The 27,350-nt window shown below is 41.9% G+C and overlaps 1 protein-coding gene across 8 annotated transcripts in view; it reads left to right on the plus strand.

Annotated features, from left to right (window-relative positions):
* The window catches only part of SEMA6A (semaphorin 6A), a 183,847-nt gene that overhangs the window by 139,959 nt on the left and 16,538 nt on the right, over positions 1-27,350 (plus strand). For 3 of the 8 annotated variants that reach the window (XM_081213582.1, XM_081213584.1, XM_081213583.1), the window contains exons 16-19: positions 1,109-1,167; positions 7,818-7,838; positions 7,981-8,031; positions 15,866-16,030. In XM_081213582.1, coding sequence (XP_081069708.1) covers positions 1,109-1,167; positions 7,818-7,838; positions 7,981-8,031; positions 15,866-16,030 — 296 coding nt within the window. The remainder of the gene's footprint in view (positions 1-1,108; positions 1,168-7,817; positions 7,839-7,980; positions 8,032-15,865; positions 16,031-27,350) is intronic. The other 5 variants (XM_081213587.1, XM_081213585.1, XM_081213588.1 and 2 more) reach the window with 5 other exon arrangements.

Below are 27,350 nucleotides of genomic sequence, written 5' to 3' on the forward strand. Positions count from 1 at the left end.
GAGAGGTACTTTAACCTGCAGTAACAATATTGCTCAAATAGGCTTTTGAAGAGAGTTCTGATGAAAACCAGCAGGCAGCCAATAAACATTTGTTTTCTTTCTATTCTCTATGCTTCCATGGTACTATTGTAGGCAGATTTATTTCTGACTAGGATTGGAGCTACATGGACATGCAACATGGAGAGACCACCAGAAAACATTTCTGTGTTCTTTTCACCTCTTCGTTGGGTAACATTTAGGATAACTTGCCATTCTGAGATGCCATGGTGTTGTGGTTTCATGGCACAGCAGTATTGCACAATTCAGAAAATCTGAGAATTATATACCGCTCTAAACCCGCCCCGAGGCCTGCGGGTATAGGGTGGTATAGAAAGTCAATAGTAATAATAATAATAAATAAATTATTTAATAATTAAATTAATTGATACGTGCTTCCTTACAGCACAATACCATATCAAATTACCAAACACATACCTGCTCACGTTCTAAGTTAAGAAGGCCATTGTAAAAAAAAAGCCTCGACTGCAGATTCCTTATCACATTTTTATGAAGCTGGTGATGTACTAACTCAGAACAGGGGTGCCTAAGCCACCTTTTTGTAATAGATTCATATATCCAAGGAGGACTTTCATGGGCAGATAGCAAACCTTTCCGCATAAGCTTAACACTGTGTTTGCCACTCTGAATGACCATTTCCTGTTTGGTGTTTTTAGATTCATACACTATGAAATGAGCCCCAGACATTCTCCAGGTTGTTGGGGGGGGTTGGGGGGGGGGGTAACAGTGCATCTTTCATGCCAATATATATTCCTTAAGTTTCAGTTAAATGCCATGGCATGATCACACCAGAAGTCTAGGCACAGAAACGATCTGTCCTGACATGTGTCCATGTTGCAAAACAGTACTGGTTCCATATTGGTTGTCACGTAAAGATAAGGGCGAGAAGGAATACTTAGGGGTCTCGTTAGGAATCCTCATCTGCTTGCATTGTGCAAGTATTAGAAGAATAAGCGGGTTTTGTCTGTTTCTTCCTTTCACTTCTAGGCTCAATGTGTTGAGGCCTGTGAGTGCAGTAATTCTCACCAGCCTGTTTCTTTCTTTTGTTTAGACTTGCATTTGAGCAGGACATTGAGCATGGCAATACCGATGGCCTGGGAGACTGCCAAAGTAAGCACAACTGTTTCTGCTCTTTCATTTTATCCTACATTAGAGAATCTCTGTAGATGCTTGGGTGCTGCCTGCTCAGTATCAGCAAAGTTAAAGATAGAAAATCATGACAATGGCGAAAACAGTGTTTTAACAACAGGCTTTAAAGAAAAGGCAAGAGAAGCATTCAAGGAAGTTTGTTGTACAACAACACCACCTATTTAAATCGCAATTGTGTTGGAAGTAAAACCTAGCTCCGAAGAAAATGTAATTACAAATTCCACCTAGGTTGTGTAAGAGGAGTGTTTTTGAATGCTGAGTTGGTGCCTAGGGTAACAAAGAAATCAGCCACGGGGCACGTTTTTTGAATTTTTCCTCCTACACAAGACATTTGTGTCCCTTCCAGCAATTTTTTGGTTCACAGATTGGCAACATTCACCACAGACGCAGAGGTGGGATATTCTAGCAGGTGATGCTCTAGAGAGAATAAAATCCTAGCAACAACAATCAGCTGCTGCTTCCATATTTTCTTTTTTAAAAAAATAACCATTCTATCCTAGCAATAGTAACATAAACACAAAGCCAATTAGATTTGGCTATGAGCCCGGCACCACCATAAGGCATACTTGGATAGCTGCCAGGGCCCAAGTGCCGTGGGAGGGATCACTCCTGACACCTACTCTGGGCCACATTACCAAAACAAAAAAACCCTGTTTGTTTGTTTGTTTGAGCATTGGTGTCAAGTGGCTTCGAACAACCATCTTGGATTTACTCCCAATTCCCCTAAATTAAGTAATATTGAAACATGGGTGGAAATACAGGCACTGCCTATCAAACCATATTGACAACCCTCTTTTCCTCCCCAATGATCGAAAGTGACACACAAACATTTGGACATTTCTTGGGCAAATTCAAAACCTGGGAGCAGATGTTAGGGGGTGGGGCGGGGGCAGCGTTGTAGTGTACCTCAGGAACTTTTTGCAGAGTGATACCGTCAAGTGCTGGAGCCCCCTGGCCCTCTGTCTGTCAGGTGAATGAAGTTTGTTTGCGACAAAATAACACAGAGGAAATCAGAAGATGAGGGACACAATCAAGCAGAGTCTGGATACTTCTTTCCTTTGATGGGGATACCTACTTTTCTTTGCATTTCTAATTAGAATCTAAGGTTGCAGTTCAGCTGGCTGAAGACCTTTTGTTACAGCTCAATGTGTTTTACAAGTTGAACCTTTGCAGTTCGAAATAAGCACCGCTGCAGTTCAGTTGAGCTTATTCCTAGGAAGCTATGCATGCAATTGCAGTCATTGGGAGTTATGCTGTGTACTCTTCAGAGTGTGGGTGCATGCAGACACATGCATATATTAATTGTGGATCGGCTGCCTGCATTTTTTGAATCCCCTTGGGGCTGTGGCTATGGGGGCTGTCACTTCAAAATATAAGAGTTTACTGGGGAGGGGGCTTTTAGATGGCGCTTCGCCACAGACCTCCTCAACTGTGGGGCTGGCCCTGTTTGGCCAAAGAGCAGCATCACTATTACTAGGACTAACAATATTTATAAGGTTGCCATATTCCCAGAAGTTGAAAATCCAGACTAAGTTATTTTGGGGCCTTTAAAAAAAATATCTCCCTACTTGCCATACATCCTGGTTTTCACGGATGTTTTGCCAGTTCAGCAAAAGCAGGAAAGAGAGTGAGGGAAGAAACTTTGGGGATTCATTTCAGACCCTCTACAAGACACTTTTTCATGTTAATGATGCTTGCATCTAAACATTTTGGCTCATCCCAATTTGGAAGCAAAAAGCATATTCTCAGTGTCTTGATTCCAGCTATAGATTTTTTAATGCAAATAAACATTTGCTTAAAGCGGCTTTAAACAAATGCATGTTTGCTTTACAAAAATGGAGCCAGATTTTGACTTGGACTACCTAACTACTCAGGAAAAAAGACACAGCCTGCAGTGTAGGCAATCCAAACTTTGGATTCAGCTATGTTTAAGTGAACAGAACTAGATATAGATCTGCCAGTCAGTAGTTGAAAAGGGAAGAGCAAGGAGCATCTTAACTTGAGTGTTAACTATTAATTGTTAGTGGTCTGTATTCCTGAAGCTGTCATGATCTATGTGAGGTGCTGGATCTAACTTGCTACGGTCTATCACCTGATAGTGTCCAAAACTTTGAATCAATTTATACACAAAGATTTAGAATGTGAACAGAGGTGAGAGCATGTATGTTTGAATACCTGTTTTTCATTGTGCATGTCCCAAAGTGATTTGTTCTTGAGCAGATTTGATAAAGCCCTTTTTAAAATGAAATCGAACCAACTGCACACTTTGAAAAGCACCAAATCAGTGCAAATGCAATTCATAAACCCTATGCTTACCACATAAACCCTACAAAGTTAGCTACACATAGCTGCATGTAGCGCCCCAAAGAGAGAGAAGGAATGTGTGCCCTTCAGATGTTGCTCACAGCATCCCTGGCCAATGGGCCATATTGGCTGGGAACAACAGGGATTGGAGTCCAGCAATTTCTGGAGGCTACCATATCGACCAGTCCTACCATAGTATATTCAGCAGAGTGAAATTTGGACAATTGAAGAAGGTGTGTGTGTGTGTGTGTGTGTGTGTGTGTGTGTGTGCGTGTGTGTGTGTGGATCCCTTAACACTTTCCCTCCTTGACTCTTTCCTTCTCCAAATTCCCTTCTGCAGACATTGAAATGCATGTTTTCCCTTGCATCTAACATATAATTCGTCTGTGATAGTCAGTGTTGTTGGACTCTTTAACTCCCATCAGCCCAGCCAGCATGACCAATGGGCGGGGATGATGGGAGTTGTAGTTCTGCAATATCTGGAGGGCAGCACGGTTGAAAGCTCTTGAGATAGCTCTTTGTTCTGATACCTTTAGCCAGCCTTGAGAGTTTCTTGTTCACAAAGAGCTACAGAAGGATCAGCAGCACTCTCGTTGAGTAAGAGGCAAATCAAGATAATGTAAAGCTATCAGAACAGAATGTACCCCCTGAGATGAAAAACACACACATGGCCAATTATTTAATGTTCAAAACTCATGAACTACATCCAAGATGTAACCTTCTTCTCCAACTCTTAAAATCAGCCTATCTGTGCTAACCTCAGGAGGAGCATTTAGAAGCTCATATGCCAGAAGTCTTTTAAGTTACTGCCTCAGTGCCTTGGTTTTACACAAAACAGCCGTATCCTAATTCCTTCAGCAGTGCTTAAGGATAATTCAAGGTGCATCCTCAACTCACCTTAAATATCCTTATCCTCATAACTTTAATTGCTTTTAATTGGCTAAAAGAGAAAGAGGGGGAAATATGTATAATTTAACAGAGAAAGGAAAAAAACCGTGGCGTGCATTTTAAATACTTCTAGCTCATCCTAAATATGCCTACTTGGAAGTAAATTCCAGGAAATTTACTCAAAGAGGGTAATGGTGGTGGTGGTGATTTATAATTTTACCCTGCCCTTCCTCCAAGAGGAGCCCAGACACTGAATTCTTGGATCCTGAACATAGTTATCTCAAAGGAAATTTCACCCCCAAAAAAGGACTTCAGGGGGTGCAAAGTTGCAATCATAAAAACAGTGAAGCTTGCACCTTTATGAGTAAATGTACTGAGGTGAATGTGCCTTGAATTTACAAGCCATTAGGGCTGAGACCTACATTCTTGAATTACTAAGAACAAAACATCATACTTCATAGTTGGCTTAACTTGGAAGTTATGTTCCTGTGCTGACACCTAAAATCAAAATCGTGTACAGTCATACCTTGGTTCTCGAACAGAATGCATTCCGGGAGTCCATTCGACTCCCAGAACCTTTCAAAAACCAAGGTGCGGCTTCCGATTGGATGCAGGATTGTCCGCACCAGATGTTTGGCTTCCAAAACTTGTTCGAAAACCGGAATACTCACTTCCAGGTTTCAATCGTTTGGGAGCCGATTTGTTCGGGAGCCAAGGCGTTTGAGATCCAAGGTACGACTGTATAGTCTAAACCCATTGGGTTCAGTGGCAGGTAGTGACGGTGAACTTTGGTATTATGGCATCCTGTTCAAGGCCAAAATTTGCCCATCCCTCCCAAGTCCTTGCACTGCCTTTCCAAAGCCAAGTAAGGAAGTGCCCAGTAAGGAGACACAAGGGCTCTGGCAGGGTCCTAGAGCCCTCCCCTTCTACCCAAAGCTGGGACAGTGCTAACTAGGGCTCAAAGACCCTGTCAGAGTCCTCACACCTCTTTCCCAAATCCCTGCGCCTCACTTAACCCAGGTTTTTAAGGCCACTTACCCAGCTTTGAGGTGATGCCCCCATGGCTCTGTGCAACGTGCATGTGCACCACTCGCACATCACTAAATCCATCCCTGTGGGTGGGATTGCAAAGGCATTTCCCCTGGAATCTAGCTCCATTTTTAGTTGTTTGTTTGTATACCTCTCTTCCTCCGAAGATCACAGGGCAGCTCACAACATAAAAATACATGATGAGAAAACGAAATACATAATATAATAAAATGAAAACAAAAACAAACAAATAACCTCCCCTCCCACAGAATTTAAAATCAACCACATTCACAGTTGTACCTTGGTTCTCGAACGCCTTGCAACTCGAACATTTTGGCTCCCAAAGGCTGTAAACCTGGAAGTGAGTGTTCCGGTTTGCAAAAGTTTCTTGGAAGCCGAACGTCTGATGTGGCTTCCACAACTTCCAATTGAGTGCAGGAAGCTCCTGCAGCCAATTGGAAGCCGTGCCTTGGTTTTCAAACGTTTTCGGAATTGATTCTGTTCAAGAACCAAGGTACAACTGTAGATTGAGTACTATATGGGTTAAAACCTAGTACAGTTAGATAAGTGCCAAACAGCCAGCATGTTTGTATGTATCTCTTCTCGTCAATGTCAGTTGATGAAATAAATATATATAGACCCATATAAACTACTGATTGGGTCCTATTGTACATGACTGAGTCATGCAGTCCTGCTGCATTTGCCACCTTGTTTATAACTTGCAATCCAGTTTGCTTTCCATGCATAAGCTTTTCTCTCTTCCACATCAATCTGTTCAAAGGCAAGGAATCTTGGAGCCTTTCTGCCAGCTTGAGAAAGTTTTAGTCATACCCCCTGGACAGGCAGGCTTCCATGCATAGGAATGATCCCAGGCTACAACTGAATACATAATAGGGCCATCTCTGTGTATGAATTTGATCGCACCCATCTCTCCTCCAACGTGAAACTTATCCCATAGTTCACAACGAGAACATGATAATTTCCTGGTAATTCGCAATTGGGAATTGGGGACCATGGCATCTTTCATCGCATTCCTCACTCTCATTTGGCACATAAATCTGAACAGTGAGTGCACGCCAGATTTATTCTTTATGAATTCCACCAAAACTGAATGTAAGACTACTAAAGAGCATTTGAAATTCAACCATCTAGATATACACCAACTAATTATTTTTAAGATGAATTTCTTACCGCAGCATGACAGGTTCTGGTTTTGTCATGCTGGCTCAAAGGAGCTAGGACATGATAGTTAATTGGCAAAGTTTATTATAAAGGCACCAGTCTTGCACCCTGAGTGAGATCGACCCTTTTGCATACAGCTAGTTATATGCTCAAGCCTGGGTCCCAGTTGTTTTGAAAGCCTAGGTGGCCCACCAATATGCAGCACACAAACCTATCTTTATTTTTGTTGCCAATCCTGTCGTTCCCTTTATTCCGATCATGATTCGCTCATATGGTTTGGCACATTACTTGTTCACTTTCTTCTTAAACTAAGCTTTGGGGTTCATGCACACTTCCTTTTGTGCCTCTGCTTTTCCCCAGAGAAAACTGCTCTTTAGTGCTCAGTCAGAGCAAACAGCAATTCAGGACTGACATTTCCTCCAGTTGAGCACTAAAGAATGGAATTTCCTTGGGAAAGGAACAGGGCAAGGGGGAAATTGCTTGGACCCATGCTTTCTATTTATGGGACAAGCGGAAATGTGCCCTGGGTTATACAAAGAGAACTGCATGGCTACAGGAATTATCGTTACTAGTCAAGATCTCTTGATAATAAATAAACTCTGCAAACCAATCTCTAATTGGTTACCCATATGCATTTGGTTGGGGTTTTTTATTTTCTGTTTTAAAAAAAATTCCCCACTCTTGAGGTTGAAATCTCTCAGAAAAACCAGCAATTTTATAATCAAAACTACAGTGTACAATAGCTGTGCAGTACCAAAGAGAGTGTTTAAATATTGATCCAAGAAGATTATGCCACGGCTTGAATGTAGACCTTCCTTTGCACTCTCCGAAGGCACTTTCACTTGACCATAGGGAAGGTTGTTCCTGGTTTTCCTATGAGCCCCCCCAAATCCCTTCCCCAAAGGTGGTTGAGATGTCATTCTTCTCACCTGCCTCCCCATGCACAAATAGAACTCCTATCTCCTTTTGGCATCCAGGAACCCCATGTTTCTCTATGCAAGAATAAAAAACAAGTTTTTACTTAAGGCAAGATTCAACTATCAATATGATAAAACCATATGAGAGAATCAGCACAAATAGAGAGTGACACTATACACATGAATAGCAGTAAGGATGTATGTGAGGTTTTGTGGATAGACAACTTAGAACGATATTAGAAATAATTTTTTCCCCTTTCCCCTCCCTCTCCTTTCTCTTTTTTTTTCCAGATTCGTTCGTAGCACTGAATGGTAAGGAAGTTCCCCTTCCACATTGTTTTAATACCTGTCTGTGCAGATCAATTTTGGAGGAATCATATATTTTACAATTTTGTCAAATATTTCCATGTTTTTATTGTTTTAATATTTTGCCCTTATTTACTTTTCTTCATAGACATTTCAACTACTTCATCAGATCATGAAATGTCTTACACTACAGTGTATGGTCAGTTTTGGAGTTTTGTTTTGGTTTTTTTTTAAATTACTCTTCCTCAAATCCTTGTGGTAGTAGTTCGTAGTTTCCATTCCAAAGTAGATGTAGTCCATTTCATTTTGGGGCCTAGTTCACTAAACTGATACAAGATTCATTTATCTTACTCTAGCACAGTTATTTCAGTCTTTCCTCATCCACAGAAACCCTTGAAATAAGCTTAATGCGAGCTAAAGCCAAATGTCATGTAAATTCACATGCTTAAACTATTCACATGCAGAACTTTGGAAAAGGAAATTATAGGAGAGAGGAACAACTCCTAGGCAAAAGGGTATTAAAACCTGAAGTATATTTTTGTGCATAAAGTGACCAAGCTTCGTAGTCAAGTTTATGCCATCTAGTATGAAGAGCATCATGGTTATGTACTCAATAGAAATTGAGATATGTAACATTTGGTCCAAAAGGTTGTAGGGTGGTATTCAGTTTAAGCCCTGCTCAGAGGAGACCTATTTAAATTAATGGACCTATGTTAATCACGATCATTAACTCCAGTGAGTCTATTCTGAGTAAGACTAGTTTTGAATATCACCCATATTATACAAAATCAAAGTGCGCAGACAGTTAAAGCATGGCTAAATTGGGAAGGGCACATCAGGCCTCCATCCCAAAATGAAGCACTGGCAACAAATTTTGTATCTCCTGCTCAAGGAAGGAAGGCTGAAGAGTGGGAAGTCCTGACTTAAATACTCAGCTACCAGATGATGATGATGATAAAAATAAATATGCTGCTCATCTGACTGGGTTGCCCCGTCTACTCTAGGCGGCTCCCAACCAAAAACAGTAAAAACACAATAAAACATCAGACACTAAGAACTTCCCTGAACCTTCAGCCTTCAGATGTCTTTTAAAAATCACACAGCTGTTTATCTGTTTGACATCTTCCACAGAGAAGGAACAACTACCAAAAAGGCCCTCTGCCTGGTTCTGTGGTTGGCCAAGAGAGCCAAAGAAATCCAGCTGAAGTTCTCCATTGTGTTGGGGCAAATTTGCCCTCAACGTATGGACAACAGTTGTCATTTTTCAGCCATGAAAAGCACAAGAAGTAGATGCTGCATTGGCAAACATATGGTCCCAAGCCCATGTTTGCCAAGGGAGCAAAAATATATCAGTGGGCAACACTATCAGTAGAGGATCAATGGGCAGAAATATGGGGTGCTTAATCTTCTCCTCAGTCACTGGTTCTCTCTCTCTCTCTCTCTCTCTCTCTCACACACACACACACACACACACACCATATTCTGACCCTGGAAGTGCACCTGGCTGGGGGCAGGGAGATAACAAACTGGGGAAAATTCACAGAGAAGAATTGGAATAGCAGATGAGGAATTCTTACGTTACGAAAGAAACATGATGTTTCTTTCTTAGATTCCACTTCTGCCCTTACTGTGTAGCAGATGAAGCAGAACTTGACTTTCAAAATGCACATGTACCTAACAGAATCAAAAATCTTTTACACATAAATAATTGTAAGAGTCAGCCCTTTTATTAGTAAAGCAAACCAATGTTATTTTTTCCTAAACTTGTTTTCCATCTGGGGTTATAATATTTGCAAACAACATTTGTGTCCTAGTATAATAATGAAAACACAGGAAGACCCATGGGGAGATATCTGACCTTTGTTTTGCATGGGGAGGCAGTATTTCATTTTAATACGGAACTTCCACTCTGTAAATGAGGAGAGAAAATGTTTTTCATGTTATACATCCAAACGCATAGCATCAACTGAAGCATTATCAGAAACGATGTTGGGTTTTGGAAAGGAGAAAGGCACATGATCTCCCCTATCATAGCGTTGACAAGAATCAAAATTATAATTTAAGTACTACCCCATAGCTTTTAAAGTCTTTGCCTTACATCAACCAAAGCAATAAGCATTGACACTTATGGCCTGGCAAATTTTCCTACCTGATACTAAAACATGTTTTGATAGAGGCTGCTTTCTGCTGAAATATATTTCCTTGGGTGGAAATCCCCCACATTTAAATGAAATTCCATTAGAAGGACCGAAGTTTAAGCAGTACTTGGAGGAAACAGGCAATGTAATATTCTGTTGTGCATAATAGGCAAGCTTCCGGATTGTCAAAAAGATGCTCTTCAGTTCCAGGGAAATCATTATTGTGATCAGACTAATATTTTGTAACTGAGAGGAATGCAACATTTCCTCCCATACGGCATATTGGTTGCTATTGTGATTGCTGTGTGCAGTGTGGCAGAGTGAGTGTCAAGGCACCCACAGATTTGATTTTATTTTAATTGACAATGTAATTAATGGCAAAGGGGGACGCGGGTGGCGCTGTGGGTTAAACCACTGTACCACTTGGGCTTGCCGACCGAAAGGTTAGCGGTTCAAATCCCCGCGATGGGGGTGAGCTCCCGTTGTTCGGTCCCTGCTCCTGCCCACCTAGCAGTTCGAAAGCACGCAGTGCAAGTAGATAAAAAGGTACCACTCCAGCGGGAAGGTAAATGGCATTTCGGTGCACTGCTCTGGTTCGCCAGAAGCGGCTTAGTCATGCTGCCCACATGACCCGGAAAAACTGTCTGTGGAAGCAGACAAACGCCAGCTCCCTCAGTCTGTAAAGTGAGATGAGTGCCACAACCCTAGAGTCGTCCGCGACTGGACTTAATTGTCAGGGGTCCCTTTACCTTTAATTAACAGCAAACAATAAAACACCCCATCCCATGGGCCTGCACCCTGCAGCGGTATGTGATGATATATAATGCTGATAGAAATCACCCCACCCAAATAAAGCTCTGGTGGAATAGATGTTCCACTGGCAATGTCTTGCCAGTCAATCAGGGGGAAATGGAGCATGGATAGGCCTCATCCAGAGCTCCTTTGCTTCCCGAGCACTCCCACGGAGTGCTGCATCCACCATGGGGGATGGCGTAGTTAATTTCTTCACATTGTAGTCAATAGTAAGAAAACGTAGGAGCATTCTGCTCTGCCTACGGCAAAGTGGTAGATGTGCTTGTTTCATCAGCGGATCTGCACCCTGCCACTTCCGAAAATGCACAGTAGGATATCTCTGTGGGTGACAGAGGAAGATGCCTAATATGCTCCCAATTGGCAAGAAAATGAATGGTTTTCTTCACTTCCTTGCTGCTTTTTATTTTTATTTTTTTGCCAGTTCAGTCTCTGGGTTGTTGTTTTTTCCCTCTCTTATCTGCCGTGACAGATAAACTCCTGCAATAATTTACATAACAGGTGATAAAATTGAAAAAGACTTAAGCATCTGACCTTTTCATGCACAATTGTTTCCCATATCCAAAATAATCATACCAACCATGTCAAGCACCTGTTCTGCCAAAAAGTCAAATACACACGGCACAGGGAAAGGGGAGAACAAAACAGGCTTTCTTCCTGTAAAATTTTACAGTCTTAGAGAATGAGGCCCTCATTTTGCTGCTGCCACATCCTGTCTCCCTTTGTGGTGTTGCTTTAACTTTCCCCATTCATTGTCTTACTAGGTTGTTCTCTAGTCGCATAACTGAAGAGTGTGTAGAGCATTTTAATATCTGCCGTCTCTTAGAACAAATGCTAGTGTGCATTGATAACCCGTCTTAACATTTTCAAGATCCTTTCCGTGAAGTCTTCTGGTTGCATCCAATTTCTTCTTTGTATACTGTTATTACAATGACAAAAGTTTTACAAATCGTGAATGTGGTATCTTGGCAAGATGCGTATTTTTTAAATCAGGCTCAATTTTAAAACCCGAAAGAATTACAGTTTTAAAATTGAAGCTGAAAAAACTGGTTTGAAAAATAATGCTATGCTGGTGGTGATTCAAGCACACTGTTTAGTAAGCTTTCAAAATATAGTAAAAAAAAAACTATTTTTGCAGAATATATTTTTCCTTCTGAGAAATTAAACGGAAGGCATCTTCTGTATTTGATTGTATATATCTGGTTTTCCTGTAGTCTAGATATTACACAGGTGGGTGTTTTGTTTTTGCTTTTTAAAAAAAGAATACTAAGGACTCCACGCTATCGTGACCATAACCTCAAGAATTCCCATTGCCTTCAATTTACAGTTTTGCAGTGAGCCATTCTGCTATCTAAAAGAATGGCAACACATTCTAAAGAACAGGAAAGCACAGCTTAGTAAAGATATATACTTTTCATATACGGGACCAAATAAGAATTCACATAACTGTCCTAGGAAATACAGTTGTCTGAGATCCTTGGGAAACCAAACTCTCTGCCTTGTCGGCAGTTATCTCAATGGATCATTGAACTGGCTTAGCAAATGTCGGTTCTTCATCTCCTGTATCAGAATGCAGATAGACAATGAATGTGGCACAACTTTGGGCTAGGCTAGAGCTCCAAGGGGGTAAGTATTGGCAAAAGAGGTTGTTTGCTGTCCCAGCTAGCAAGTCCAAAGTGTAACCAGCTAGAAATTTCAAGACCTGGTGGGAAAGAATAGTATGCTCTGGGTTTTTTTTTGGCATTTGTTCATCTCTCAAACCGAGATGAAAGAGAATTTATCTTGATTACATGTAGCAAATCATTTCTCAGTGTGCAGTAGACTAACATATTAGTAACGGAGTGAATAGGCTGCTTTTTGACATTTCAGTGAAACACTTTCTTGCCCTACTACCATCTGGTACTCATTAATTATTATTTTTTTAACATGGTTACAGCTTTCCATTATCAATGAGTTCTCCACATAGTTGAAGCATATGGTTTGGGAACACTTACTGCAGAGAATGTGTCCCCTGGGCAAATATTTTCCCTAGATTACCGTATTAAGAAAAGGTTTTCCTTAACCATACGTACAGCTTAACCATAAAATGGCCCCTCTGAACGCATCTAAACTGAAAAGTATCTGTACTGGGATGTGGGTGGAAAATGCATATTAAATCAAAGCATGAAATGCAACTGCTATTTAGCAATGGTTCCTTCTAGTCCTAATGCCTTTAGATACAACTAATTGCTTTATTGTGCTGAGAACTGCATTCCTGGTCAAGTTGAACAAGTTTTTGTGATGTACAAAAGTAAACAGAAGGTTGGGCTGCCCAGGGGAGGAGATATATCAGTAGTCCTCTAATTGCAGGGAATGAGCATGAAAAACTCGAGATATAAATTTCCATGGCTATTCACTGCCTCAGTGTTTGGGGGGGGGGGCGGTTACTGCTTATAGATGACCATGTTGCTAGGGAGTATCTCTTTTATTTTATTTTTTGCAGCAGTCCCAATTACAGAAGCCAAATATGTTTCCACTGATTTTATCTGCATTCAAAGCAAGCAGTGTATGAAAAATGCTGATATCAAGATCTCCAGAGATTTTCCTTCTCTGTAGACACGTTTAGGCACCCTGCTATATTCCCAAATGCCAAGAAAACAAATGGGCGGGGTCCCCCCCCCTCCTCCACCCCACTCCAATTAAAGGAATTATTATTTTCAAAGAATATAAATTTTAAAGAATTCTTTTGGAAATCCTTAAGGCAACTCCTAAGTTTTCGTTATTAATGGGCACTGGTGGAACTGCACTCCCTGTCATGATAGATAAAGAATAATGCAGTGCCCATGTCAGTGCAATTCTCCAGCCTAGGGTACATTCCTATAAATTAATCATGTTAATGATTAGCTGTTGCAACTGATAGCTCCAGCCACAGTAAAACACTGTGAATCTGACCTGCTTTCCTGCAAACTAGTTACAAGTACGAGAGCATAATATATAAGGGGTGGCATGAGTTCCTAAGCCACCTTGCAGCCTTCATGTGGCTGAGAACAACAACTCCCACCTCTCTCATTCTGCTGCATTGAGTAGTCCCTACTCAAGGCAAACACATCCTCCGAGTCTTCTCCTTCCCCTGCTGACTCTCCCTACTCCTTTTCTTCTCCCCACACAGTATATAGCCTTCCCCACCAGATGTTTTGAGCCCGTGGTGCTCCTGGCTGTGCTACCACTTCTTGATCATCCCTTAGCATAGGTGTGAGGAACTGGATCTGGTCAGTGGGCTTGATCCTTATACACACACACACACCTGTGGACCAAGTTTGCATGTCAACAGCAATGATGAACGTGGCTTGGCTGAAACAGCCTCGCAGGCCAAAAATTCCCCATGGGCTGGAAATTCCCTTTGCCTGCCTCAGAGGCAGGTTCTGTTGGCCCAAGTGACTTGGGGATGGGAATTCTGCCTGTCCTGTACAAAGGCTTATGATCCCCAAACAGTTTCCCGCCAGGCTGTGGTCCAGGACCCATGTGCTTCTGGAATTCCATGTAGCTTTGATGGCTAGGATAATCTTTTTTTCAATTGCATGACCTTTTGAGTTCCCTGTTCCAGCCTCCTGGAAAGTTAGGAACCTGCTCTTTTGTACATGCCAGTGTAAGTTCTCAGATTGGCTGCTGCCGTGTACTCTAAATGGAAGGGTGCCTTGGAAAGCCTGCAGGAAGATTTAATGGGTACAAATGCATCTGTTTACTTTCTAGTATGAGTGGCCAAGAGAGGAGACTTAATTCCAAAATTCCAGAAGGAGTATTATCTAGTTATTGCTTGGTGACAACCAGACCCATAGCAAATCACTGGAATCTCCTATATCCCATCACAGATTTTTCCGAGATCTTTTGGAGCAATCTTCCTCCACATTTCATTCGTTTTTGAAGTGAGACTGTTTGGCAACAGAGAGCACAAAAAATACCTCCCAGTCTCTTTCTGAGTCCTTGGAGAGCTGCTGTTAGAGTGAAGCACACTGGGCTAAGTGAGCAAAATACTATGGCCTGATATAAGGAAACCTCCTTTGCAACACTAGAATTCATATCCTAGAAAGGCTTGTGACAACACTTCATTTTTGCTTTCAATAAGAGACTGGTAAAATCTCTTTTTTATGGTTTGTCTTCATCTTTTTCTGCTTTTGCATTTGATTATTTCTCTCTCTCTCTCTTTTCAAATTATCCAACCACCATGGCTGGTGTTTTGCTTTTCATAAATAAAGTTCCATTGTGGAAACTGCAGGAGACACAAATCACAAAGATCTCCTTAACCTTGGCAGCAATTTTCAGCTAATCCTCCTTGCTCAATGATTAGCTTTTGCCATCCTGGTGTCCTCCACATATTTTGGACTATGTTTCCCATCAGCGCCAGCTGGAGGAAACCAGGTTGGCAAAGGCTGCTGTAGATAATCCTGCCACTCTTCTCAGGTGTTGGATCACACCTTGCTGAAAATACATGTGCAACTCTTTGACTTTTAATGTATGTCAGTTGTTTTCAACCAGTGTGCCTGGGCACCTTGGGGTGTCTTGACTGATGGTCAGGGGTGCTGCAGGCAACACTGGCCTCTGTCCCTCTTTCCTTCCCTCCCTCCCCTGATGCCCTCTTGTGTCTCTTCCTCCCAAAGGCTTGCACAGCTGTTTGTTGCAGCAGCCCTGGCTACAAACTCCCCAGGCAAATGGTGCCTCTGGGGCTGGCCAGGGGGTGCTGGTTGCCAGGAGCTGAGGTGACTCAGAGACCAGGGGTTGCTGCGGCAGCTGCCCAGAGGACTCCCAAGGAGGAGGGGAGAGGAGAGGCAGCTGAGGGAACACTCCACAGGGGAGCATGTTTGAAAAAGGGTGAGAGGCTGCCAGCTCTGCAGGCAAGGGGTGAGACAACTGGGCTCCTGAGCCCCACAGGGGTGCCGCAAAAAGAATGTAGTTGGTTAAGGGATCTGTGGACTCAGAAAGGTGTATGTTCTTTCATTGACCCTGAAGGTTCAAATAATGCACATCCTTCAAGGAAATGCCTTTGGAAATGTTGCTTGATGTCAGGCTTCTTCTGCTCCCTTTCCCTAACTATATTTATGATGCAAACAGGACACTCCAGTTCCCTTGTTCCCAGCACTACCACTTCAGACTCTCCAGCCCAACAGGGCTATGACGCTAGGGGCCGCATGCTCGATTGGAAGGATCCGGTTGGCTCGTCTGAAAACACAAACCCCTATGTGGCCGTCTCATCCCATAATCACCAGGACAAGAAGGGTAAGGCCTTGGAAATCATTCTTCCTGTGGTGGCGAGGGAGGGGAGCGGCTGCAGTGTAACTGCTTCCAGCTGGAGCGCAGCAACTTGCAATAAAAACTCTGGCCCTGTAATTAAAAGCTTATCACACACACAGGCAGAAAGCAAAATAATAAAATTTTAAAATTGGGTTTCGGCTGCCCAGTGACTCAAGAAAACCATACAGAACAAATGTGGGGGTGTGCTGGAGAACAAGACTGGGGAGTTTTAAGCTAGATGAGATGATGGTGATAGGAGATGACCTATGTGCTTTACATTATTCACCATTCCGCACTTCCAACAGAGTGTATGGAAGTACTTTTGATGTTTAATTCATTTAAGCTGCATGTTCAAGCCACTTAGTAGTGTTACGGAAAATCCATTGAAATAAAGGACACATTCCACCTGGAAGTTCCCCTGTACAAGCCCAGTTGACATTAATAACAGCCTGCAGTGTTCCCATTCATGTTGATAAAGTTTCCTGGTGGATTGTGCTTGAAGAAACAGGGCATACTGAGCCACAAATAGCTGTGGCAGGAACGGTTGATGCCATTGTAATTGTCCTTTCTTTTCTCTTATCATTAAAAAGGTACCCATATTGTCAACATTTTGCTGTTTGGTAGCTCAAATATTAGTTGTTGTTTTTTTAAGTGCAGCTTTACAGCGGGACAAGTGCCAGGTTTCTAAGTTCTTCGCTAGAAGTCCCACCCGCCGTTGTGCACTCTCTCAGGCAGCTAATCATAAGGCTGCAGTCTTTATTCCATTTTCTAATTAAACATTAGAGTGAGGGCGTGTGTCCACAATTCCAATTTATAGCCCCCCATAATTGAAACGGCACATCTTTGAAGCAGGGGCGATTAGGCACTTCCTATGATATCCATCTTTTGCCAGTTGCTGCAACCTTGGATTGGCTATTTTCGCATGCAGTGTGATCGCAATCACAGATGCTCAAATCTTGAAAGTCGTCTGGTCCAGCTTTTCTAATGCTTCTCAACAGGGAGCTTCAGCTTCATCTGTTCTGTCTGTACTTTTGTAACACTCAGTACCTTTCATTTCAGTGAGAGTTCCCTACACTACTCTGGTTGAAGTGGCTTGAGCTCCCAGCTTAAATGAATTAAGCAACTAGGTTCTTTAATCTTCTCAGCTGGGGGGAAATGCTTTCTTTAAGGTAGACTTTAGGACAGAATCCACTACAACGCTGATGTCATGCAGCTTCCCTTAATTTCAATAGGAATCCCACAGGCAAAGAATAGGGTTACACAGCTGTAGTGCTCAGATGACAGCTTTTCGGCGAGGAAAGAGCACTTTGGGTCAAATTTTCCTCTAGTTTAAATTAAGGCAATAAGTTTTTCTGCAGTTTGGGGTGCAGTTCTGTCCCACTTACCTGGAAGCCTAAGTTTCATTGCCCTAAATGAGGCTTGCTTCTGAGTAGACACATCTGGTAGCAGGCATTGACATCTGTGTAGACATTGCATGGTACATCCATTGATTATCAACGAACAGTGATGTCTACTCAGACATAAGCATCATGGAGATCAATGGGGCTTACTCCTAGGTAAGTGTGTAAGGGTGTTGCTAATTTTAAGCACAGAGGAAAAAGTTAATTGGTGAATGAAAGGCTCCATTGTTCATTCTTGAAGCCCTTTTAGTTAAGGTCAGTTACTCTAATGGGCACTTTGGTTTATCCAAGTGTAAGTTGTTAGGTAGGGACGCGGGTGGCACTGTGGGTTAAACCACAGAGCCTAGGACTTGCCGACCAGAAGTTCGAATCCCCGTGACGGGGTGAGCTCCCGTTGCTCGGTCCCTGCTCCTGCCAACCTAGCAGTTTGAAAGCATGTCAGAGTGCAAGTAGATAAATAGGTATGCCAAAGTGCAAGTAGATAAATAGGTAACCAGCGTTTCCGTGTGTTGCTCTGGTTCGCCAGAAGCGGCTTAGTCATGCTGTCCACATGACCCGGAAGCTGTACACCGGCTCCCTCGGCCAATAAAGCAAGATGAGCGCCGCAACCCCAGAGTCGGCCACGACTGAACCTAATGGTCAGGGGTCACTTTACCTTTTACCTAAGTTGTTAAGTAGTTCCTTCAGTATCTCAAGAACAGCATATAGATGTTGTATTTATTTGTTTGAAAGAGGTATACACCACTCTTCAGCAAATCTTCCAGGGAGGCATACAAAACAGAATTTAAAAAAACACACAGTAAAAGGACTAAAATAATAAAATTGTCTTTGCCTGGTGCTGAATGTTAATGTCAGGCAAGCTTCCCCGAGGTCCCACTATGGAATGGGATGTCACCAGGCACATTATCTCAAATGTTGGAAGCACCTGAAAGGAATGTCTTTGAAGATTACCTCAATACACAGGCATGTTTGTAATGAAAGAGATGTCCCTCTGTTCCCAAGCTATATGGAGTTTTATACAAGCACTTTGAATTGTGCTCATAAATAGACTAGAAGCAAGTGAAATGCTTTTGAGAACTGGTGAGGTATGTTCCACCAACTACTCTCCGTCAAGCCCCTTTTTTTGGAACTTCGGTTTCTGAAAGTAATTCAAAGACAGCTCTACATACAACACATTAGTCAATCCTAGTTGTTCCTAGAGAATTGAAAACACGAGTGGGGCAGATTTTAGTCGTATGGATATTTATTTATTTATGGGCATTCGGTTAAAAGGTGGGATGATGATGATAATAATATACATATTTTTCAAGCAGCTGATAAATCTCTAGTTTAAAAAAAGATCTTTCAGAGTTGGTAGAGTGCACTTGTTCTTTGTGGTTTTTGAGACTGCACAGCAGTTGACTGAATGGGCAAGCAGACCTACTTAAGTCATATTGCAATCTCCTTCCAAATTTCAAGGCAGCCCCCAGCGTAAAGCTGACGGGCTATGATTGTTTTCACTTGAATTCTCCTAATGATGAGCTTACCAGAGAGACTTTATTAGCACTTGAACGTGCGTATTTAAATATGGATTCTTAGGGGCATAATTAGGAATATGATCAAAGCTGGAAGCAGTCTATACACGTTAAAGAGGGTGAAAAAACAATGGTGGCAGAGGTGACTGCATGGTTGTTTACCATTATCACATATCTGTGTGCTGTCTCTCCTTCCCTTGCCCCCTTCAAGCCAAGCTGGCACATAAAAAAAAACCTACTGATATTCCAATTATTATTATATGAGGGCAAAGGAAAGAGTTGTTATGCAATTTTTTTTTTGAAAGAGAGCATTATGCTTAATCTTTCCTATGTTCACTTTGGTTGTGGATTTATTTTCCTTCACAAAAGTTTTCTTCCTGCCTTATATTTTTATTTGACAACATGCTTTCTCAGTTTGTTTGGGGGTGTTTTTTTTGGTGGTTCTGTTGTACCTGTGGAAGGTGCTTTTGCGCTCTCTCTCTTTCCCTCCTACCCAAAAACCGGACTTGCCTTTTTAATTGTACTAATTCTTAAGCCACTTGCTGCTTGGTTTTCAATGCCACTGACGCCTCGATGATGTCACATCCATATGTTCCGCTTTTAATTCAGCGCAAACATCTTGAGGGAATCATCTTGAGAAGAGATGCAAGAAATGGGGAGGGGGGATAATTAAATGGGTTGACTCATGGGAATGTGACATTTGTGTGCACCGCAGCTTTGGTAGCTAAATATACTCCGGAACTGCTGTTTGGAGAAACCTCACAATTCCTGCCAAGATCAAAATGTGGATTGCAGTGCCTAGCAAAGAGGCTGTGTGCATTGCCTGCCTTCTGGCCTTATGCATTTTGGCCATTGAAAAATATATTCCATTTGGGATGAGGGAAGGGAATTCGACGACAACAACCAACAGTTCTTCTCCACCTTTGCTTGGCAAAAATTTGCAGCTTTTTCTTTTTGCTCCCTCTTTTTTGCATCCCTGCACAAATACCTTTCCGGAGTATGTTTCTGTTTTCTTTCCTTTCTTGCTGTGTTTGCAGTGTTAATTTAATTCTGTGTGTTTCTCACCTTTTTACAAAAACCAGTATTTCTCACATTGCAATCTAACCTTCCCTTCTGCTGCCATTGTACATAGTCTCTCCCCTGCCCTCTCCCATGGTAGAAAATCCTTTCTGTGGAATGTTCCAAGGCTGTACCCTCTTTACTATAAAGTAGTATTACAGTGCTGTGTTTAGAGATCTCCTACTAACCAAAAGAATATAAACAAAGAAAATGGAGTAATTTTCTCTAGCAATAACAGGGCCTTGCCTCCTTCATTGCTCCCCCACCCTTCTTTTCTGCCTCTTTTCTTCTTTAGAAATTCCCAATAAATTTCAAGTCTCAGATTCATTTTGTCAAAACAACTGTTCTGTTTTAACTCTGTCATTAGCTGTCTAGAACCTCTCAAGCTATCCCTTTTTAAGTTAAAGTGTTGAAAACTAAACACAGATGTGGCTTTCACTTCATTGTTTTTGCTAAAGTTGTTGCATTGTTCATGTCATTCAAAAGTGGGGGCAGAATGGTTTGTTCCATTTAACTCGTGAGTTGCTTTTTTTTAGCGGTACGTGCGTCACTTTTCTTTGCTCACAGTACTCCGTTAAGGAAAACCTCTCTCTGGTAAAGTGATCCTGGGCAGCCTTGTTTCTCTTGAAAACGCAGCGTTAATCATTCCTCAACTTACAATTCCTTAGAAAACGAGAGAACAGTGCTTCAGAATAAATGATGCACTCCGAGTCTGTTCCCACGTTCAGCTCTGCCAACTCATTTCCACAAACTGCTATTTATGCGAGTTGTTTACCCTCTTGAGCAGTATGATGTTGGAGTCCCAGACTCACGCAATCCCATGATTCCAACTCCCATCAAGCGAAAAATGTTCACAGGAGTAAGTTCACGGCTGAGCAGTGATTTGTGAAAAGGAGCACGCGGCCAAATGGGGAAGATGATTCTCTGTTTATGGCCACAATTACACTGTGAGCTGCCTTGAGGGCCCCGGAGAGCTGAGAAGTCAGTTATAAATATACAAACAACCATAAATATTACAGAGCCTGCATCAAATTTAGAAAGCTACTGATTGAAAAAGATTAGTCAGAGACGTACAGTTTGTTTTAATAATATTGACAAAACTAACATCAAAGGCAACTAGAAACCACATTTATTTCAGCATGCACTGCTCATTACAAAAACCTGGCTTATTTGCATCTCAAAAAAATAGAGGGGGTGTTGCAACTCACCATCTAACTGGGTTTCAGTGACGCTATATTGCTGGAAAATTTAAAAAAAATCTGCAGTGAATGGTTAATTCAGATGCTATATTCCTCACACAGAGGCCCTAAAAGTGCTCCTTTGTAGTGGCACACCAAATAGGAGGCCAAATCTTTGTGATCAATCTGTTAAGTAGATTGCCCTGAGCTTATGGACCTTTCCCCTGCTGCCCATCGGTAGTGTAGGACACTGTGGTAGAATCCCACACACACCATCGTTTTCTGTGACTTCTACCCTGCGTTGGTGTAGTGTCGAATCAGCCCTAAGTTCCATGGTGCCATCAGTAAGTAAACGTAAAGGAAATAGGCAGTATCACTTACAGTGTTTCTACTGTTCAAACCATAATTTAATCAGTGTTGATGGACTGCTAGATAGCACTCAGAAGACACCCCAAAAGCCCAATTACTTAGTAATTACTAAATAGAGTCAAGGACTTTGAAAGAAAAGGCTGTAAATTACCTGTCGTTGTTTTTTAAAAGTTGTTGTATTCTTCTGCTGGCAAAGAATCCTTCACTAGGTTTCCACCAAAATGGACTTGGAAGTGTCCTCCTCAGCTGAATACCCTACGGCCCACTGAGGCTCTGGGTGTAAATGATGAATGGGCAAATGATGTTGAAAAGCTGTGTCACTTCAAGTAGCAGCTGCATAATCAGTTCCATCTTTTGGGGCCAGGAAGGAGCTCTGTGCCTAAGACACATATGGCTGGAGCCACTCTCATTTTAGTAAACCATTCTGACAACCGACATCAAAAGCAAACCCTTGAAAACGCGACATTAAAGAAAAAGGCAGATTCTCTCCTTTGTTGAGCTGGTTTTATGGCAGTGTATTTCTCACGCTTCGGGTGATGGGGTTTCCAAATAGCACAACATGGCAGAATTAGCCCCTGTCTGTCTCCATTTCCGCTGTTTTCCTCACATCTGGCAGAGGTCTGCGACAAAAAGTAAAAAATTTTGTAATTGTAATCTGAGTAGTATTTCATACATGCAGGAATTTTATTTATTTATTTGCTTTCTGTGAGGAACCTCATTTTTTAATACATTACAAAAGTTCTGTATCCTCATTTAGATCCCAATAAAAATACTTCCCACATTTGAAGTCTGACCTGTATAAAGCCCTATAGATTATGCCCCCTTAAGATACTCTTTGATGAATAACAATCAAATTATTGAAAGCATCCTTGTTTATAAAATACTTATTATTCATGCGTGTCATAAAAGGAATTTTTCAAAATTACACTGGAGATTTAAAGATAGTTTTAAAATGAAAAGTTTCTATGAGTTGATAGGAAAGGGATTAAAGTGAAATAATGAGAAACCGATGAAAAATGAGATGGAAGCAGTGTCCTTCCAGAGTGTGCACAGAATAGTTGCATGAGAAGTTTTGTTAAGAGATAAAGAGGAAGAGCACTAAGTATCAGAGTATTGAAGAGTGACAGTTATCAAAAGCCAAAAAGGACTATCGCGTTGCCACACTATGAGTCAAAGCTCATTCCTTCGTAGGAACTGATCCCGATTCAAAGTGTGCAAAGCAGTAAACGTAGGTCATAATGTTGAGTGTGTGTATGGTAGCAGAACATACAATGTTGTTTAACCACCACTGAATCACCATCTTGCCCCATGGTTAGTAGATTTTTCACAACACAAAACTGATTCCCAGAAGCAGATTTATTCCATTGATCCAGGGCTGGCTTCATGATATGTAAATGCATGCGAAGTCAGGGCTGTAACTTTTTTTATATATAAAACAAAGAAATATGCCTTTGTGATCTATCAAAGCAATATGTGCACCTAGGTGCACAGATTCATCTAGCTAAACCAGGCATGAATCTCAAATTTGCAGGTCAGTTTCGTGCATCTTTTTTTTCCTTTTTCACTCTGGCAACTTGTCAAAGGCGAGCACAGAGCATCTAGAAAACAGCTCAAATACTTGCCTCAGTGACTGACACTTCAGATGTTTGATTCAAGTCCCAGCAGCTGGGCAGTGTTTTCATAAAAAATGGTCCTGCTTAATGTCCTTTGAGCTTTGAGCAAAATGGCAAGGAAATATGAGGCAGGCAAACAAGGGCTGGAGCGATTGAGCCGTCTTTGGTGACTGAGCAAGGTTGTCTGCTGTTTGAAATAAAAGGAGCAGGGCCTTTACTAAGCAGCCATTTATCCTCTTCCTCCAGCCAGTCTCCCAAATTACTCTGGAGATAGGCTAAACTCGAAGGTATTCTGAAGTGTGTGCTTTGCCTCTAAATGTGCTTGCTTCCCATAGGAGGTCCTCACCCCCCAAAATATTATCAGCTTGCACCTGCTTATTTATTTTTATTAATATACCGTACTTTTTGCTCTATAAGACGCACCAGACCACAAGACGCACCTAGTTTTTGGAGGAGGAAAACAAGAAAAAAAATATTCTGAATCTCAGAAGCCAGAACAGCAAGAGGGATCGCTGTGCAGTGAAAGCAGCAATCCCTCTTGCTGTTCTGGCTTCTGTGATAGCTGCACAGCCATAAGACACACACACATTTCCCCTTACTTTTTAGGAAGGAAAAAGTGAGTCATATAGAGCAAAAAATATAGAGCATATAGAGTCATATAGAGCAAAAAAAACAGCAAGAGGGATCGCTGCGCAGTGAAAGCAGCAATCCCTCTTGCTGTTCTGGCTTCTGGGATAGATGTGCAGCCTGCATTCGCTCCATAAGACGCACACACATTCCCCCTTACTTTTTAGGAGAGAAAAAGTGAGTCATATAGAGCAAAAAATATGGTATTTCTGTTCCACGCTTTACTAAAATGGCCACAGGCTAGTCTACAAAAAAGGTAATATAAAACAAAACACACTGTAAGCAAAACAATTTTTTTTAAAACACCCCACATAAATTACATCATAATATACTTTGCAGCATCATAAAAATGACTTAACCCATTAGCCTATAAAAGCCTATCCAAAAAGGTGAGACTTAGGGTCAGGCCAGCTGCTTTGTAGATTGGGTTCTAGGAGATGTAGTTAACCCTTTCCTTCCCAAAGCTGCCATCAGCTTGGAAGGGGGAAGAACAGTATCTATACTGGTTTCTCCCAACCAACTATCCATTGAGGTGTTAGCATATTCAGACGGGCAATTTACATTTAGGAAACGACATTGGAGGAAGCAGTTAAAAGTCTTTCTTCCCAAGCAACCTGTCCTCATCTCATGTGGCTTCTGACTGGCAGAACAAATCGGTGATGCCATGTACCAAGTCTAGTTTGACTCTTAGTCAGTGTGGCGCCAAATGCGAACCATGGCATTCAGTGATTCGGTTCCATGTGTTTAAATTCCATTTATTTCAAGGACAGAAAATTCCATAAACACTTAATTCAAAGAGAGCTTCACCTTGAGTGACTTGTATCCATACTGAATTAATATTCATCCCATGGAGCCCAGCAACAAATAATTGTTTAGCCATCCCAGCTTATGCTACTAGCAACACCATGGCACATGTACAAATCTGGGGAGAGGAAATAATTTCCTTGTTCGTATTTAAAACCCTTTAAAGGCTGTAACAACATGAAAAGAATCACTGAGCATATTTATGCTGTTAAATTACTGCTGGTTTACACTTAAATGGAAATATTCTTATGGCTATTTGAATAATTCATCTTTCTTGTTAGCTTTTTATGGAATGTGTTTAGCCTCAATGATTGCATTACTTAATCAGTGCTTGTAATAATTTTATGACAACCTAAATTCTGGTGGCCCCCAATTAAGACCCATCATTTTCTGTAAATTCTAAGTGCAGTGTCAGAATTTAGCATTGTTGTAGGACACCTGAAGTCTCAAGACATCACCTGATTAAGGTTCTCTAGAGGGCAAAATTGGATTTCTTCACCAGTTCTTAGATCCTTCCATACAAAATAAGCCAGTGAAATCTGTTTGCAAGTTATCAGTTTTTATTCTGTGTTTTTAGCAATGATGGGCAAGCGTGGAATTGCTTAACTGAGCAGGCAATTGCTTCGGAAATAAGAGTAACAGGCTCCACCCCTTCTTGCCCTGTATGCTTTATCCTGTGTTGTTTCTCACAAAATTTAAATGGGGATGGCACGTTTGCCCACTTGAGAACTACACTAGAATATATTTACAGCCTGATCCTAGCAAACAAACATTAAGACTGCAACTGCCCTGTATCACATTATTAACCCGTTAATATGAGTGAATACAGACGACTGTGCAAGTAACCACTTAGTAAGCTGGGCACCTGCATCGCCCTGCCTAGTGGTAAGGAGAATTTCAAGTGCAGAAATAAAAGGTTTTCCTCACCCCTTAGCAGGAAAAAAGCATCAGCAAGATAAAGCAGGAGACCAGTTTACCAAATGGCCATGTTGTGGTAAGGCATGTTGTGGTATGTCATCACTTGCCAAATAGCTGTGTAGTCTCTATAGTCACTTGATGTCTGTTATTCATGCTAAAGGTTTTCCTACCATCGTGGAGCAATCAATGGCATCGTAATGATATTGCACTGGCATCATTCCCGTTAGATTTAGGATTAGGAAGGAGACTCAGAAAACACCAATAGGACCCCATCATCTCGCAAAATGTAAGCCCATTTTTCATTCCAAAATGCATAGCAAGTTATTAAAGAATGGGGAGATTATTATTTTTTTATCCTCCCTACGTCAAGGCCGAGGCTGACCCCAATGCAACCAAAACGTGCTGTAGATTCTAATCCTTGCGCTCTCGTTCTTGGCATTCTCACTCATCAGGGCCAACAAACATTGTGTTGCGGACAAGTTATGCCCCTTCCCCCAAGGGGCAGGATCTTGTCCCCTGACCTAATACTGCATCTTTGAAACACAGGATGTGGTCAGAAATAAGCAGGTGCCTCTGCTCCTTACCTCCAACTTGGACCTGGTGTAGCTGGAAGCATACAGACTGTCTTTACCTCTTCATCTGTGAGGCAGCTGGAGCGGCAAATACTCCACAGGGAAGTGCCCCTCAGTGCCTGCTACCCGTCTGCAGATTGGCGCCAAATAGGAGCAGTGGAGATGCACCAATTTAATCTTCCTCTGGCAGGCATTTTGCAGCTCCCAGCTTCCTGACAGGTACAAAAACAAGGTGGATTTGTAGCTGGTTGGCTGACCAAACCCAAAGACTGCTCACTAATGGTCCCTCGCCATCCTGGGGAAAAAGTGACTAGTGGTGTGCCACAGGCCCTATTGTTGTTCAACGTCTTTATAACCAACTTGGATGAAGAAACTGGGGGGATGCTCATCAAATTTGTGGATGACACCAAACTAGGAGGAGTATCTAATGCTGCAGAAGATAGAACCTGGATTCAAGATTAGCAAAACATATCGGAGACTGGGCCAAAACTAACAAAATGAATTTCAGTAGGGACAAGTGTAAGGTTCTGTACTGAGGCAGGAATAACCAGCAGCATAAATATAAGGTGGGGACACCTGGCTTAACAGTAGTACATGTGAAAAGGATCAAAGGGTCTTAGTAGACCACAAGCTTAGCATGAGTCAACAGTGTGATGCAGCAGTGAAAAAAGCTAATGCTATTATGGGCTGCATTAACAGAAGTAGAGTGTCCCAATCAAGGAAAGTTATAGTACCACTCTACTTTGCCTTGGTCAGACCACATGTGGAGTACTGTGTCCAGTTCTGGGTGCCGCCCTGACAAGCTGCAAAGTGTGCAGAGGAGGACAGCTAAGATGCTGGTCTGAAAACCAAGCCTTATGAGGGAATTGGATATGTTTAGCCTGGTAAAGAGGAGACTGAGAGAAGATATGGGTAGTCAACTTCAAATATCTAAAGAGCTTGCAGATGGAGGAAGCTTGTTTTCTCCTGCTCTGGAGGCTAGGAGAAAGGCAATTCCAACTATACATCAGGAAATACTTTCTCACAGTAAGTGTTGTTCAACAGTGGAACAGACTCCCATGAGAGGTGGTGGCCTCTCCTTCCTTGGAGGTTTTTAAGCAGAGGTTGGATGGCCATCTGTGATGTCTGATCTATTTGAGATTCCTGCATCACAGGGGCTTGGACTAGATAACCCTCAGGGTCCCTTCCAACTCTACAGCAGGGATGAGAAACCTGTGGCCCTCCAAATGCTGTTGAGCTACAGTTCCCATA

This window comes from Podarcis bocagei (genome assembly GCF_964188305.1).
Source record: "Podarcis bocagei genome assembly, chromosome: 11".
Classification (NCBI taxonomy): domain Eukaryota; kingdom Metazoa; phylum Chordata; class Lepidosauria; order Squamata; family Lacertidae; genus Podarcis; species Podarcis bocagei.